General features: G+C 50.5%; 1 protein-coding gene across 1 annotated transcript in view; it reads right to left on the reverse strand.

Annotated features, from left to right (window-relative positions):
- rapgef2b (Rap guanine nucleotide exchange factor 2b) overlaps positions 1-17,682 on the reverse strand; it is a 57,275-nt gene that overhangs the window by 6,898 nt on the left and 32,695 nt on the right. Inside the window, exons 7-22 of the mRNA XM_068740870.1 lie at positions 11,024-11,155; positions 7,648-7,825; positions 6,942-7,078; positions 6,048-6,206; positions 5,440-5,592; positions 5,176-5,340; positions 4,919-5,026; positions 4,623-4,826; positions 3,732-3,840; positions 3,268-3,544; positions 2,795-2,952; positions 1,825-2,065; positions 1,360-1,743; positions 971-1,182; positions 733-856; positions 298-321 (exon numbers count right to left, since the gene is read on the reverse strand). Of these exons, the coding sequence (XP_068596971.1) occupies positions 298-321; positions 733-856; positions 971-1,182; positions 1,360-1,743; positions 1,825-2,065; positions 2,795-2,952; positions 3,268-3,544; positions 3,732-3,840; positions 4,623-4,826; positions 4,919-5,026; positions 5,176-5,340; positions 5,440-5,592; positions 6,048-6,206; positions 6,942-7,078; positions 7,648-7,825; positions 11,024-11,155 (2,765 nt within the window). The remainder of the gene's footprint in view (positions 1-297; positions 322-732; positions 857-970; positions 1,183-1,359; positions 1,744-1,824; positions 2,066-2,794; positions 2,953-3,267; positions 3,545-3,731; positions 3,841-4,622; positions 4,827-4,918; positions 5,027-5,175; positions 5,341-5,439; positions 5,593-6,047; positions 6,207-6,941; positions 7,079-7,647; positions 7,826-11,023; positions 11,156-17,682) is intronic.

Genomic DNA, 17,682 nt, shown 5'->3' on the forward strand with positions numbered 1-17,682 from the left:
ACAACATTTTAATTGATTTTGATTGACAGACTGCACAAATGAACTTTATTATATGACTAGTGAGGTTTTTTTCTGTGTTATTAAAAGGAATATTCCACTCCGCTTCTGTTTTTGAAAGAGTTACCGAGGCAGCACAAAATTCGAAACAGTCATGTAGGAGCTAACATCAGCATAAGTGACCTTCAGGTGGGGGTGGGGGGGTCAGGGAGTGTTAGTGGGCAAATTCTACTCAAACCGGTTGGTAGAAACAAGAAAGGCGGGGGGGAGGCAAAAGGTCATAGGGTTCACCAAACTTACCCTAAACTCCTCCATTTCTTCTTCCTACAGGGCGGGGGGTGCCGCGAACAGAGAAGCACGGAGGGGAAAAAGGGTGGACGAGTACAGAAACAGAAGAGGAGACAAAGCTTAGGACAGGAAAGATCACCACGATCACCAAAGAGAAGCAATTTCACCGGAGACCCACGTGAAAGTCAGAGGACAGAGAATCAAACGGTAACGCAGCTGAGGAGAGACATCATGAGACAAAGACGCACGTCGACGGGAGCGCCGTACAATTCCCGGGCCAACTGCGTGTGCGGGGAAACAGTTGCCAGAGGGAACAGCTGCACGACAGAAAGGCTTGCCGCAGAAGTCGTTTCTGAATCGGTGCGAACTCGCCGACCCCGCAGAGCTTGGCTAGCCATCCAAGTGCTGGACGGCGTTTACACAGAGGGAGACAAGACGGCGTCTTACCTGGTACGGAACATGAGGGCCGGGTCCATGTTGACGGAGGCCATGCGACCGACGTGGCGAATTTCTTTGGCGATCATCCGTAGCTTCTCAAAATTCACCAGCCCGTCCACTTTAGAGTCGTTTCCTGAGAAGAAGGGGAAGAGCGATGCGTGAAAATAACTTACTCAGAGATGAGGCAGACGGAGAAACGCCTTTCCAGGTTTGCACGCTGTAATTTAAACAGTTTCTGGTCATCTACCTTCATGCAGGAAGGTGAGGTCCTTCTTGATGACGGGGAACAGGGGGATGATGGGCGGCTGCAGGTTCTGATTGTTCAGCACGTTCCTGTACTTGGCCATGTTTCTGGACGGGTCGAAGAGGTCCTGGAGGTCCCCGAACAGCTTCTCATACTTGCTGGGCAGCTTTTCCCACGTTCCCCTCAGTCTGGAAACTGGAGCCAGGTTCAGACCACTGTGGGTCGAAGCATATTAAACGTGAGCGTGGAATAACAAGTTCTAATATCTGATTTAACACGCCAGCGGGAAAAATAGCATAAATCGGTTCTGCAGAAGTGATGTCACCCGAGGGACTTGGTCTGACTTCAAAATTAAATTGAGCTTGTTCCGAGACCCCCCCCCCCCCCCCCACCTGATGATGGCGAACATGGAGTTGAAGTTCTTGCATTCCCGGCAGTGCAGGGCGATCTTGATGAAGTGCTTGATGTTCTTCATGCGCTTCAGCTGGTTGGGTTCTCGCGTCACCTCCGTGGCCACCCAGAAGGTCTCGTGGTTGATGGCCTCCTCGAAGCGCTTCAGGCTGCCCGACTCCGCCTTGGAGCGCAGCTTGAACAGGTCGTCGATGTACTCGGTGGGCTCGATGGCGCAGAACAGCTCAAACGCCCGCATGGAGAGCTGCGTGGCGACCTCCACCGTGCTGAGCTGCAACAAGGAGATCTGGCCTTCTCGCAGGAGGTCCTGAGCGTCCTCGTCGGAACAAAGCGTCTCCGTCTCCATGTTGCTCTTTAGGTAGTATCTGACGACGACGAGAGAGAATGTGGACGTAACCAAACCCGGTAATTGATCTCGCTGTCGATCCGAGTGAAGACGCGCTCACCTGCCGCTCAGTTGGATCCTGTCGGCCAGTTTTGACAGCTGGTCCGGTAGCCTCCTCTGTTTGATGACTCCCTCCGGCGTGACGGACACCTCGCACAGCGAATAAGCATCGGCGACCGCGGTCACGGCAAACTCCCTTATGGCCTGGGCGACCACCTCCTTCGCGGTCGTGTCTTTCCCGATCATGACGTATCGAGACTGCTGGTCCGCCTTGAAGACTCGTAACACCTGGTCGGACATGTCTGAGGACGCAAAAGACTTCCATGAAGACAGGGCTTCACTCAGCAGCTTTTCTTCTCCACCGAAAGGTTTGAATTATGAAAGAAACAGCAGTTTTAGGTTTGCTGCTTGATTGCTAAGATTTATGAAAGGCCAGAACATTTTCCATACCCCCCCCCCCTCCCCCCCAAACACATCAGCATCTCCAGGATGCGATGGAGAATAAGTTTGATCAGAATCACCACAGATCAAAAGACCCAAAAATCTTCATTGACCCAAGGAAGATGAAAAAGGTCAGCAGTCAGTGCGGCGCCGTTAGCTTAAACCAATTTCCACTCACGAGCATGAATGGATGTCAAAAACAGAGTTCGGATTAAAACTGCAGTAGAGCAGCCGATTCAGGTCTACGTCTGACGTAGACGCTGACGGCAATAGCAGAGGCTACGTGAGGAGAAGCAGGAGATACTCACTCGGCATGACCGGCACTGGAAGAGCACAGACATGGGATGGACAGCAGTTATTGAATAAATCTACACAGGTTTTGTCTACAACTGGATCTACAACTGGCAGAGCCACGAAAATCAGGTGACTTTACAATAAAAAAAATATAAAAAAAATAGAGCATTTTAGCTTTTTTTTTTTTTTTACGTCTCAGTAACATTATGAATCGTAGTGTACCCCTAAGCTCATTGGTCACGTTTTCATTTCAACACAAACCGTCACCTCAACGGCCGTTGGGCGTAAATACACACCAGGCTGGTTGTTGAAGTCCAGGATGCGATGGTGAGACTGCAGCAGGTCTGGGTTGGAGGACGACAGGCTCCCGCTGACGGGCAGAGGTGGAGGGATCTGTTTGGACTGCTTCATCCCCACAATGCTGTCGTCTTGCGATTGGCCTACGCAGACGTCACTATGGAAACAGGAGGGAGCCGGTGAGGCGTAAGATGGCAGTACACTCGATGACAGGCAGGGGGCGATATTGGAGGAGGTTGGAACCAAAGGACTCTGTCCAATCCAGCATCTTTATTATTCTTAATACTGTGATGGGTTCAATTAGAAATTAGAGGTTTAAGCATGCTGTGTGCAGCCTGCAAATAATAAATCGTCAATATTTACCCTCCAGAGTTGTCGACACAGAAACCTCCGCTCTCCAGTGTTTCCATTTAGGATCAATTATATCCTGCATGATAAAAGTTACTATCCAGAAGTAATTAGGGCTCCATACTTGTATGGTTTTGGAGGCAGGATGCTGGTGAGCGTCTTGTCGAAGATCTTCTTCAGCTTGTTGCGTCCTCCCACCGAGTTGCCCTTCGCCTTCTTGCTGACCTTCTCCAGGCTCATCACCTGCTCCACATCCACCGCCAAGTCGGGGATGGAGTAGCGGCTGGCCTTCTTGATGTCGCCAATCTTTGGAAGGTGTGGGGCGCCGTTCTTGCGATCGTGCTCCTCGTCGCCGTCCAAATCGTGGTCGTGTTCTGGCCTGGTTAGCAGCTCTTTAAACACTGGACCAAAGGAAGTGCAACGGAAATGTGGTAAATATACTGCATATTAATGAAAAGACAATACATTAAGACAATTACGGGCACTATAGCGTGGCTGGAATGGGTTTTTCTTGATTGGGTCTTCTTTAAATCAACTCAGGTCCCAACAGAGCTTGTAATATAAATTTAAAAAAGCGCAATACTTTACCTAAAAGGTTTGTTTTCACAGTTATGGATAAGTGGGTGTTGTTTTTCAGAATCTCGTTGGCTTTGTTGAGCTGGACATTTTCAAAGTTCTGCCCATTGACCTCCAGGATCTGCAGAAGGAAGACGAGACGAGGTGCATTTAGCCCAAAATGAATACGATTTATGTCGCCAGCCAAGGACAAACGATGCGTTTCAGCGTTCTTGCGTTCCGGCCTCCTCACATCTCATCTCGGTTAAACAGAAATACCACTATTAAAAGCAGCGTTTATGAAATAATTAGCTCTGGCATGCTATGGCGACATTTACATGCCGTTAACATTCATGTGGGTCAGGTCACCATCAAATTGCCTTGTCTGTGTTTTCGCAGCTTCACATCTGGACATGGGCCAAACATCTTTCTCTGCTTCCTCTTGAGCGGAAGAGGAAATCACCTTTGGCTCGAATGGAAGTAAAGACCCTCCTCTGCAGTCGTGAGGTTGGGAAACATTGACTTACAAAACCAAATGGCTGTTCTGGGCTCAAAAACGATTCGTGAGATGCTGGCTCCTACCGATGACGCGCTGACAACAGAACACGACACTGATACTGAAGCTACGGTTGGTTCTAAGGGACTGAGCATAGTAAGTTAGCATGGACACTGTAAGCATGTGTGAGAAAACGGATGCTTGGGAGGAGCAGCTGCAGGGGATGTTGGGAGTCGGGCGGGCTTCTCTCATTCAAGGATTAAGAGCTCTGTGCTTCAAGCCAAGAAGACTGCCGAGTGTAAAACTGGCTGAGACATCAAGTTGCATCCGCGGCTACTGGCAAGTTCAATCGAAGACTTAACAACCGAACTTGACAGCAGTAAGGAACTTCAACACAAGAAGAAAAGGAGGCGATAAAGGGCTCTGACCTGATCGCCACGCTTAAGCCCGACTTCCGCCGCCTTGCTCCCCGGATCCACGGCCTCGATGAAGATGCGGAAACCTTTCTCTTGACCTCCGAGGAGGCCGAAGGCGAGAGGAGAGTCCCTCGCGGGCTTGGTCAACGTCACCAGCCGCGGCTTGGCTTTAGCAGCGCACGCAATATTCAACAGTCTGAGATGCCCACACATTTTCTGGAATTACATTACAACGGACGTGAGCAAAAGCGCATGACATAACCAGATGGGAGAAGGGTGTTCATCCCTGCGCTGCGGTTTGCACTCACCTCCTTCTCCAGATTGCTTTCAAACTCTTCCAGAAAGCGAGTCATGGCAGGGTCGCCCTCAAAGTCATTGAAGTGATTGTTTACCCACAGCAAGACTACCCGTGTAACCTGGAGCAATCACATGAGCAGCACAGATCAAGCCACGGCTGTTGAACTCATCGGGCACTTCCTGCAGGATACAAGCACTCCTCTCCCTGAATAGTATTCTGCATTATTTCATCGGTCCATGCAGGCACACTGTGGTCCTGGTCCCATACCTTGTCCCTGAGACTGGAGTCATGGAACCACTCCAGGAGCTTCCTGCCCACAACCATGGGGCAGGAGAGGAAGGTCCTGTACGTCAACAGGAAGTCCTCGATGTAGGTGGGGTCCACCACTGAGTGCTCTTCCACCAGGTGCATGGTGAGACGCTCTGGTGTGCCCTGAGGTTGAAGGTCATCGGTTTATTGGTTAGTCATAAATGAACTGTACTCTTTTGTGTTTAAGGGTTAACGCAGAAGACCCCAACGGTGATCGATCACCTTGATTACGATGTGTCCTTTCCTGGTGCCGGTGCGATCCAGCTCCCGGTGTTCCTTCACCATCACTATCTCCCCTTCCTCCTCCACCTTCTGCATGTTCTTCTCGACCTGGTTGAGGATGCAGCAGTAGTCTTGCTGGGCGATGCATACAAACTGGACGAGATGGGGGAGAGCAAACGACAGGGTCGGATTTGATTATAGATGCAGGTTAACACGGCACTGACATCTTCTATTTGTGTAACCGGGTCGCGTGACTCTGCCACAGCAGAGCCTGAAAGTTAAACACCGTGACTGAACTATCAACCAATAATAAATTATTGAATAAAAAAAAGAACATTCTCTAATTAGGAGCAAAACATTTTCTCCTCCAAGGGACTGGAGCTCAGCCCGTGATGATTAAAAGGCAAAACATCTCAGCGGTTCTGCTTTTGCTGTTTACTACCGTTTTTAAGTGCTTTTGCTCTTATGCTGGCCTATTTCCTTTCAAATGGGCTGTTTTTCACATTTATGGAGATGAGGTTCATCAGGGTCCGTGTACTGCGTTTCCTGAGGCAGCGCAGACAGGCCCGCTAACCGTACCCCGCTGATAAACATGAACCACATGCTACCTGGCAGTCGTCCACCTTGGTCTTCATCACGCCCTTCATGTATTCCTTCTCCATAGTAGGTGACACCCCGAAACTGTTCCCCATGCACAGGATCTCCGTCCGGCTTTCGGGGTACGTCACCTCCACTGAACCGTTCAGGATCACGGACCAAGAGTCCAGCTGGATCAAACGATGAGGGTGAGTCAGACGACGAAGAAGGAGATATGAAAGCGACCAATGATGTTTGCGTGGATTACATTATATTCAAAGCAAGTTACTTAGCAAAAAGAACCAATAGAAGCTGCAGGGAGACTGCTGCATAACAGATGCTTTTGTTGGTGGGGGGGACACACACGATAGTGCTGGATTATTTTCTAATTAGGATATCAAGTAAGAATACAGAAAAAACATTGTTAGCAGTAATGAAGGCTTGATTTGAATATCACCCCATCTATGCCTTTGAGGGATTCAGTGAAAAATAAGAGCGCTTTCAAGAATTCCTGAAAAGCAGACAACATTTCGGATTTCCACATCTCAAAACCCAAACAGGATAATTCGGCTCGGTGTAACACTGAATTCACTACGACGAGAGCCTTCAAGGCATGGGCTGCTCTTTATCGTTTGGGAGCATCATAGCTAAAAACAAAGCAAACATCAGCAGGAAAACTTGTTTCCCGTCTTTAGGAAAGAGGGAAGAGAACATGCAATGCCTGCTTTAGATGCCTGAGGGTTCCTAGAAAGGTTGTCTGGCATTCAGATTTAATGGAGCAGAACATCAAATAGAAGGAGAGCTATTCATTGGTGTGAAGGGGGGGGGGGGGGGCTACGCTCCAGGTCCCCGATAGACCCAGACATGGATGGACAGAATAATGGAAAAGATAAAGCGGGGCTGCGTGGACGGACACTGAGACGCACCTCTTCGCCATCGTTGAGAACGATGGTCCCGGCACGCTCGACCACAGCAAAAACCATGACGGCACAGAGCTCCCTCCTCACCGACATGGTCATGTTGGCGAAGGCCGGTAGCTGATGCATGAACTCCAGTAATTGCTCTGGGAGGGGGGGACAGAGGAGAGACAACATGGATATACGGAGGAGGTGAAGGAGAAGGACAACGCAAGTCTCGACAGACAGAAGAGACGGCCGTCGCTGCTCTCGTCGCGTCCACACCGCCGCCGCTTCCAGCGGGTTATCGAAATGGATCGTCGCCAGCGTGATCAGCCAATAGAAAAATCATCGGGAGAACGTGAGGCCAAATATCACTCAGATGTCATGTCCCATCCTATCTAATATCTGTGCGCTTTAAATACTGGCTGTATTTGACCGAGTGAGTCGCTCCCTCGTTCCTCGTTCCTCGTCTACCGGCCGGCTCGCCAGCAGTCCGGCGTTCTTGTTGACCTGCGCTCGGCACAGCAACAGCGACGCGTGTGAAGCTGCGGAAGCACTTAAAAGTTTAATGTGCTGGGAGAGGCGAGGATGTGCCTGTGTGACCTAGAAAAGCCTGCCGGCAGAGAGGGGAGCGTACCGTGGAGGGGGCAATCGGTGAAAAGGGGGGGCATTCTCTGCAGCACTGAATCACAAACACTGATTCACCGCCACAATAAAAGCGTCGATCGCTCACCTATGTCATCGTCGGTTCTGTCCATGGGGTCCTTCTCCAAGCAGTCCCGCACGATGTCCCTGCTCATGAGGGGGTCCGACGCCCGCTCGATGTCCTCTTCATCGTCGTCCTCCTCCGAGTCGACGGCGGTCTCCGGTAAGCCGCTCAGGTCCATGTCGCCCGGTTCGTTTTCTGTGGCCTGCAAGAGGTGAGAGAGAGAGAAAAATAAAAGAGTCAATTCAACAGATTAATGAAATAAAACGGAGGGATCTCCGACGCCAGCAGCGGCTGGATGTTCACGTTGAGCAGCAGGACGCAGAAACGCCGACCGACACGCCACATGCCTGAAATGTGAATAAACACGGTCGACTGCTGAAGAGCATGCGACAGAAAGAGCGTAAACGTGAGATAACACGGATAACAAAGGAGCAGGTTGCACCGTGCACCGTGCACACACACACACTGATAAACGCGTTACAGCGCAAACATCAGCCGGGGCGCAGCGTTTCCCACTAAAAACTCAAACGGGAAGCTTCCGTCCGTTCATGAAATCGATCGAATGCATTCAGCATCATGAACAGCTGCCTCCCGGACAGATCCCGTTTCTTTGGAAGCACAAGGAGATGAAGGGACGTGTGAAATTGGTACAATGGCCTACGAGGAGGAGTGAATTCAAATTAGGAGAGATACTCGTGCAATTCCCGTTATCAAAGAAAACAGGCGTCTATTAATTTCAGATTTCAGCACGGTTTGTGCGTGCCACCGTGACAACGCCAAAGCCGACGCACGAGTCCTGCTGCATCGCCACAAAGCAAACACAAACACTTCCTACCCTGATATGGCGCCGGCGTTCAACTTCCTTAATAGGAGGAGGAAAAGTCGTCTTTGTAAACGGTCCACAAAATCCCATCAACAGACGCATGTTAGCCTCCCAGACTGATTTTAAATCGTCAAGGCTCGGATTCCCCGTCTCTCAAACACGCGCACACGCACACGCACACACACACACACACACACACACACACACACGCGCACACACACACACACATCATGTCATTCCTCCTCAAACGCCATGAGCAAAAGGTTCATTAAAGATTCAGGCCGGCGTCTGAGAGGCTGTTTGGGCGTCCCCTGGTGCAGACGCCCCAGTGGGCGTGGCAGCCAGGCCTTTTCATAGCAGAGAATCACGGATTAAGAAAGGAGCGCGACAAAATGGAATAAATCAATCACAAGGGCAGGAAAGACGGACGTGAATCCTGCTGCTCATCTTCTAGAGATGGACAGGTCCATCACGCTTCTCACCCGCAGCTAATGAATGATGGAACAATCATAAATCAGAGGCGGGGCGGCGCCACAGTGACCTCATCTGATAAGGACAGGTTGCACAAACAGACAACACGGCACAACCGCATCGCCGTAATTAAACAGGCGCCTTTGTGTTCTTAAGCAGGCTCGGCTCGGTGACATCCACGCATAAAAAAAAAATACAATCCGTATTGCAGTGGCCATGTCAGGTGCTATTAATATTTCATCTGGGCTATTCTTGGATCAATGCGCTCAGAGTCCTTCTGAAGGAACAGTTTCATGATTTATTCAGACTCAAAACAGCGTGCCGGGCCGGTGGCGACGTGAGGCTGCGTCGTTTACCGCATTGGACCGGTGAATACACGTCTGTGTACCGTTAAACTTCCCGTGGTCCCCCAGTGTAAAGAACCAGGTCTTCCCTTGATCCGCTCACTTTAAAACACCCCGAGAGAAGACCAACCGTTGTCGATAATCTACGTTGTTATTGTTACTGAAACCAACAGGGTGCAACTTTATTTAATTACATGACAAAGTAATGGTGCAGTACAGGCAGTTTTCACATTAGAGACAGGGAGCTCCTGATTAGAAGCGGTTTGATCTCCTTTATTTAACTGTCGGGGCGGAGAAGTCGCAACAAACACTAAGCCGTCTAAAAAAAAGTCTGAAAGGTTATGAGACTATTAAGGAGAGAGAAGAAAAACTGGAAATATTTCTACAAACATAAATCAAGGACGATTTTACCATCCAAAGTCTAAAACGCAACTCAAATAAAAATAAACTCTTTAAAGTCATCACAAACCATCACGGCCCTGCAATGAGCCGGCGACTCATCCAGTGGGGACCCAGTCTCTCACCCGTAGCCAGCTTGGATAGGCTCCAGCGTAACCCGTGACACGCATTACGGATAAGAGACAACTGCCTAATTATATAGTAATAATTATGCTTCTAAAAAAACAAGGTAAAATGGATTGATTGCAAACAACAGCCAAAATTACTCAATTTCTGACTCTAAAAGAAAAACAGCCACTCATTTGGACTCTGATTAAAAGATTCTCAAAAAGAGTTGCACATAAATGATTTCTTTCAGCTCTAAATTCGAAAGCATTCCGTGGGACCAAAAAGTGACACATCGTCCTCTACAAAATCACCCAACGGCACAAGTGCAGGTACAAGGAGATCACCAGCGGAGGTGAGCAGGCATCTGTGGTCACACGCGCCAATCCGAGCCGAGGTGTCTGAGTGGATACGGCCCTCAGAGGCGGAGCATCTGCTGCTACGGGGAGACTAAAAGCTGCTGGAGGAGGGATCCAGCAAGAAACAGAGCAACGTGTTTCACAGAGACAGACGCGACATGGGAGCACAGATGGGGGAACGGAGGAGCCTGTTCGACCAGCCATAAGCTTGATCAAAACCATACAACCGCACGTTTGTGCCAGCAGCGCACACACGCATACGCAATCATGGAAGTGTATTCAAACCACGCGATCTGGAACCTCGCACAATCCAGAAAGAGGTACCGACAACACAAAGCGATTCCTTCCGATGCCTCAGTCAACCGCACAACTGCAGGTGAGGGTGTTTGGAGCCAATAGCGTGGGGCGCTATGTGCTAAGAGGATTAGTTGCAGGGTTTGGGGCACGTCCACAGTGTGTGTGTGTGTGTGTTGCATTTTCCTTTTTTTTTTTTTTACTTCTGCGAAGGAAAGCGTTTCTTTTCCTCCCACCTTAGTCACACAAGAAAATATTCTTTCAAGTCGGTCTCTTAAACCTGCACGAAAGCCTCTTCTCGCTCAGGAATGAGCGCCACAGCTCCTCGGAGGCGCTGTTCTTCTTCTTCTTCTTCATCTCTTCTCAGAGATGATTTGAGGCAGAGCTGGAGTCGGGATGGAGGCTGATGGTGCAGCCTCCATCCCGACTCCAGACCAGACCCCTTCGAAATTCTTCAGTCACGGGCTGTCCCAGATATTTAGTACGGCTACACGGGGGGGGGGGGGCAGATTTACTGCCATTTGACACTTTAATATTGTAGTAAGCAACATACCCCACCTACTCGGCTACCCAGCGGCGTCCATGCTGGGGGGGGGGGTCCTTACCTGGTAAATGTCAGACAGGCTGCTACTTCCAGAGTCGCTGGTGATACTACATCCTGAGTGGCTGGAGGAGACGCGGGTCACCTGTGGGTGCAAGCCGTCAGCCAGGTGAAGTCTGCTGAAGTCTGCGGGGAGCTGCACACACACACAACATACACACACCAATGGTCAGTGTCAGCCAGCCGGCGCTAACGCTACCTGCGGACCACATGATGTCCTCCCCCGAGCGTAAAGGAGACGGCTTCACTCCTACACCTTGTGTAGCGATGCTAGCCGGAAGACTTTAGCTGCTCTGGAGGGCCCTAATTACAGCATGAGCCTCAGGTGTGTTAAATTAACAGCCAGCAGGGGGGGGGGGGGTCACACTGTATGCATGTAGAAGTACAAGAAACCCCCCCACTGTAATTAACTGTACTGAAAATGGGTCAACCCCCTTCTGTGTGGAGAAGAGCCGCAAATGTAAATACAGCAAGAACCCCCTGATGTTTGAAGATAAAACAAGTTGAGCCGTTAGCAAGAAAGCAACTCAAACTCATACAGCTACAGTGTACTGGCTGTAAATATTAGCGTTTAGCCATCTATGGCCCTTAAAACTCGTCCACACGGCGTTCATTTACACCTGTAAATGCCAAGTTAACATTTTATATCCCTCCCCCCCCCTTTTTTTTTTACAAGCATTTATTTTTATGCATCCAATAAAAAGGGAAGTCCTTTCACACGAAAGCCATCTCAGCTGACTATGCCAGAGGAATGAATTATGAATTTAATCAAACTGGTTCATAGACGTGAATATGGTGAATATTTTATGGCAGAATGTTTTATTTACCAATATGTATTTGATACGCGGCAGGAAAAAATAAAACCGCTCTGAGCCGCTTCCAGCTCCACTTCTGGCTGTGGAACATCATCAATATTCATTTTTTCGAACCTTCCTAAACATCGGTCAGTCGTGGCTTTTGACGCTTCCCATTGAGCTTTTAAAGGCAAAATGCTCTCTGAAGCACCCTTAGTAGTCAGGGCCTTACTGTAACTATCTACCCGGCTTCAAATTACTGCTGGAAATCAGCTCCAGCAGTGGAATGGAGAGAAATACATGCCGAGAGGCTCATTTGCAAGTAAATGGGTTGAAGCCGCTGCATGCTCTCGAACGGCCTGATATCCCAGCCTCTAAAGTCCTCGTCCACATTATGGCCCGATCAATGAGCTCGGAGATTGGGAAGGGGTGCGAGTTGCCTTTACGGGCATCATTGGAACGTGAGGAAATTCATAATCTGCCCTTCAAGATGGACAATGAAGCTGAAGGTGTGGCAAAATATATACGAAGATGTTTCTGGGATGCCGTTGGAGGGGAAGATGAAGAAATATATCTCGTCGCTAGGAGCGTCTTCATGTCGGTGATAAGAAACCGAGACGCAGAAGTCACACCTCCTGTGGTGCGAAGGTGTGATCTGACGGCACCGTGTCGAGCGTCGCCGTCGTGTTTAATTATCTGGCTGGCTGCACTGACTAAAACGGTCGACCGGAGGGCCCAGTCAGTCGCCCCCCCACCCGCAGCATGCTATTTCCCATTCGGTTGTGTGGCCGACTTCACTTCCAACGCCTCCAGCTGCTTTTTACGGACATAATTGTGTTTGTGCGACGAATCTCTGCGCCTGTAATTGCTGTGATAAAACCTCATCAACCCCCCCACCCCCAATCAATAGTCTAAACACCAAAGTAACTGTTAAATATTATTTCACTGAATCCCAAAGTCATTAAATATTCTAATAATATTCTCATTATGGAGAGAACAGAAATTGGTCGTGTGGATTTGGCCTTTCAATCAGGAACTGGACTGGACTGGATGTCAATAATAACACTACCACCCCCCCCCCCCCCCATCGGTTTCCACAACCAGTCAAACGCCCCACCTCTTCGAACAAACCCCCATAAACTATAAGCTACCCCCCCCTCCCCCCAAAGACCCAAAGAGGGGGAGATGGAAGGGAGGGCAGGAAAAGGGGATAAAGGGAAAGGATAATACACATTTAATCTTTCCTCTCCACTCATTTAGGTCAGCCGTCTGTCGGGGTCCATTCAGTGTGGAAACATGTGGTCCATTGACCTCTTCTGACCAATGGCATGCCAGAGACTCGGCCAGCATGGATGAAGACACGCACTCATGAAGCTCTTCCAACGAGCGGCACGATAACATCCAACATCCGATCAAACCGCAATCAATATCCACTCTGTAGCGTTTCATTCCATCACGAGCATCGGCATGACGCAGCGGCCGTTCTCCTACCTTCTACAGATCCCTCTGTGCTCCTTCGCTCCAGATTCAATTCCCTCCCGCAAACAAATGAATCGGGCTCTGCAGAATCGCGAGCCGAGAGTAAGTCCAATCAGCTGCCGCGGGAGGATTAAGCATCGCCCCTATTGCTGGAGCTGCAACGCCCAGTTCTGCCTGCATGCGAGCAGATGTGGCGCTCCTTAAATTACACCGTCGACCTAATGACCCAGATCGCTGGGAGGAAGTGCTGGCTTGCTCTCAATCTCTTTAGCGCCTTCATATGCTAGCTCCACAATGCGGGCGGCCCAGCTAACGCTACATAGCCCTGCATGGCGGGGAGAGCATCGCAGAATGCCCAAGCAGTTGCAGGAAGGAGTCAAATTTTAATTGCTGGTTATACGAGTTTAAATTAGGGAGCGAAGAAAGAAAGTCTGGAGCTACGCAGCTTCTTTAGACATTTCAAATTAGCCTTTAGCATCGTCTGCTGCCTCCTGCTAAATAAAAAATAGAGACATGCCGATGTTGGAAGACTAAAAAACAGACCGACCGGTCCCAGAGTTTGTCCCGTTAAAAGGGTCGGGTATTCTCTTTGGGTCCCCCCCCCCTGTGGGCCGTTAGTGACTCAAGCCCTAGTGGGAATCCTGCTGGGATGAAATAATATTTGTTCAAGTATTCATTTATACGCAAAACAAAACAAGAACCACAAGTTAAATGAAATGGGGCAGGGAGAGAAGATGGAAATAAAAAATATAGATAACAGCTAATTAAAAGCAAATTATTTAAAGTATAAAAAATTGGTGGGGGGGGGGGGGGGGGTCTCATTTTAACTCTGGCTGCAGAAGATGTTAGTTAAAATCCACATGCCGAGAGACAGATATTTGTAAAAGGAGCCAAATTTTGATTATTGGATTTGTGTTTTACACATTTGTGTTAACTTGCTGGCTTGTTGCGTCTAACTTTAGGTGTAACGGGCTGTCGTCGTGGAAACTATTCTGGAAAAACAAGTCAAACAATGCTGAGAGATCGTTTTCATGGCGATTACTCGTGTGACACGGCCATGAACAGAACGTAGATGCTGCTAGTGGTGACATCACGGCGATGCTTCAACATACAGCACATCTCATTTAACCTTTAGAATGAGGACGCTCTAAGACGAATGGTCTTCAGAAACACGTTACACGTCGGACCATCAACACCAGACGATACCAATTGATCATTTATTGTTAATAAACTGCAGGAGAGCGGAAAGTTATGCACCTATTTTAGTGACATTTAACAAATCAATTGAAGCAGATGACGCATCCATTACTATTATGGGAATGCGAGGGCAGTGATGGGTTCGTCCATCAGCGTGACTTACAGCCCTGCCTCTGCGTGTGTGTGGTCTGCGTGCACACGTGCGCGTGTGTGTGTGTGAGAGAGAGAGAGAGAGAGAGAGTGATACCAGCGGTGCTGACAGCCGATCAATCCGTTTACCGTTCAAGTGCAGATCGGCTCTGGTTGTTGGCGTCTGCTGGAGCGGCTGCTTCCAGCACCACGGACAGCGCCACGGACAGCGCCACGGACAGCGTCGACGCTCAGCGGCTGAGAGGCAAAGACGCACGCGCAACGTGCAAAATGGTCGTTTTCCTTTTCGCCTCGAGACCAACAATCCGCGTCACGCGCCGGAGATTTATTTTATCGATTTATTTTTCAAGTATGATAACAGCTGCTTTCCGCGCGCGCGCGCACACACACACACACACACACGCGCACATCACCTCCGATCGATCCCCGTTGGTGCTGTTTGCACAGACGTGACACGTGGTGCGACTGATTTCACGGACGTGCTTCAGGGACCGAAAGTCACGGAGCGTGACGTCTGCACGAGGCACCGACGGTAAACACACGCAGCCTGCATTTGAACCGCGCGCGTGTGCGTGTGTGCGTGCGTGCTTCGAGCATCATTCGAGCATTTCTGCAGGGATCGGTAAGGATGATGCGCCTTTGATTGTTTTTGACAATATATCGATCCGACGGGTCATTTTTAGGGCCTAAAACAATCAAGTCGTGTGTGACAGCAAGCACATGGCAGCCGTTTCTAGTGCAACACACTGACACACATCGGCGGCTCGTCGGGGGCCAATAATCAGGTTTGCCCCCCCCCCCCCCAAATCCTTGGAGTGTCCTGCCGCGTCATCACTCACCTCGCAGAGAGTCGATAGAAACCCGACGCACGTCCATTAAAGGGCCGGTAATCATATCTGGTGGGTCATAAAGGATGGAGAGAGAGAAGAAGGATGGAGGGAGAGAAGAAGGATGGAGAGAGAAGAAGGATGGAGGGAGAGAAGAAGGATGGAGGGAGAGAGAAGGATGGAGGGAGAGAGAAGGATGGAGGGAGAGAAGAAGGATGGAGGGAGAGAAGAAGGATGGAGGGAGAGAAGAAGGATGGAGGGAGAGAGAAGGATGGAGGGAGAGAGAAGGATGGAGGGAGAGAGAAGGATGGAGGGAGAACGCTGCCGTCGATCGGCTCCTTACCGGGGCTTTATCCGGCTGGCTCGGGACTCCATTGCTGTCTGACGCTGCTAATGGTTTCATCATGAAAGTGTTCTCCAGGCTATAATCTAACATCCCGGACGCGGCTTTAAGCTGCTGCCTGGACCCCCCATCTTCATCCCCCCCCCTCCCTCGGCCGCTCCGTCTCTCTCTGGAAGGAGGCAGCGGCTCGACAGTTCTGGGAGGATCCGCTGTCCCTCCGCTTCGATCGGACTCTCCGAACCAACCGGCGTCTGCGTTTATTCCAACCCCCCCCCCCCCCCCCCAGCTGCTCTCCTCCCCCCCAAAAAAAAGAGAAAGCCTCAAAACCAAAGAGGGGGGGCAGAAATCTCCTTTAATCCCAGCGATGACGAGCCGGTTTCTCCTCTCGCACTTGACAAACGCGTCTCAGCAGCGGTGCGCCGATAATAAAGCAGAAAACAGGAAGGGGGGGGGGAATGGCTGACAACCCTCCGCCTCCCCTCTCTATTTTATTTTCGCCCCGCCCTCTTCCGTAGCAAAACTACACACGCACCCACGCGCACGCACGCCTTTATGCACCATTACACTACGTGAAGACCGAGACGCCTGCAGCCCCCGCCGAGGGACTGTGCGTTAAACCCAGCCGTCTGTATCGGGAACAGGGGGCTGTGTGCATGTGAGTGTCAGGGATGGGGGGGGGGGGGGGGTTAGGACCTCCTCCCACCCCCCTGCCAAACACTGATGCTCTAAGAACATCCACTATGGCTGTTCTCCTCTGGAGTGGAGTGGAGGACACCCCCCCCCCTCCATTACCACGCTCCCTTCGGCTGGAGCCGGTTGGTATAGTAACCGAATGAAGGAAAGCCATTTCCTGGGTGGGGAGACGACACCACTTCCTCTTCAGAGAGGGAGTGAATGAGGGAGACGCGGAGAGACAGCCCCCATCTCTGGGGTAAAGGCGCAGCAAAAAGGAGATCAAAAGGAACACAGCGATGATGTCACTGTCACTGTCACTCAGCAGGAATAGCCATGGCAACCGGGGTATGCAGGAGCCCCCCCCCCCCCTCAAGCTTTCCACTCACCCAACCCCTACACACCCCACCAGGCCTTTTTGGTTGCTGTGGTGATGGAAGCAAGAGGACAAAATGGAGAGAAGGGGAGGGAAGACAAGAGGGAGTGAAAGAGAGGAATAGGCTGCCGCTTCAGCGTCACCAGGAAATAGACACGGCCGACGCGAGGAAAGCAGGAAGGAGACGCGTCTGTGCCGCCAGGAGGCCCCTCGACACTCAGAATCGCTCCACGTACACGATGGCCTCTTGACATCCAGCGAGGGGGGGGGGGGGGGGGGGGGGAGAGGAGTCGAGGGGGGGAAGGGAAGCTGGAGCCCCAATATGACATCATCTCTCCTGCCCCGGGCCATGATGTAATGGATATAACAATAAATCTGGAAAAAAGAAGGCTCAGGTGCTTTACTGCGCAGGGCAATTATTAATGTCTGCAGCAATCATTGGGGGAGGGGCGGGGCGGGGGGGTTAGGGCATTATTACATCACCGCGGCAACGGGGTTGTATCTGGGGAATGGCAGGCTTTCCTGCCCAACCCCCCCAACAATTCAAGCTCTCTAGGATCCACCGAGCCGATTAATCATCGTTTCACCGACTAATCATGAGCTCAAAGTGAAGGTGGAGAGACGGAAGCATCGACCCCCCCTTCTCAGCATCATCCTCATCATCACCTCTGAGGGGCGTGACAGTAATACACTCGTGCTCGATAGCAGCGTGTGCTAAAAGCATGAAGTGGAGGGGGCGGTGCCTCGGCGGCCGTCGGTAAACAGTCTGTGAACTCAGCGTGGGCCATGTGATGGCGTTTTGCGTGACATCAGCGCCATTAAAAA

Source organism: Brachionichthys hirsutus, chromosome 6, assembly GCF_040956055.1.
Source record: "Brachionichthys hirsutus isolate HB-005 chromosome 6, CSIRO-AGI_Bhir_v1, whole genome shotgun sequence".
Classification (NCBI taxonomy): Eukaryota; Metazoa; Chordata; class Actinopteri; order Lophiiformes; family Brachionichthyidae; genus Brachionichthys; species Brachionichthys hirsutus.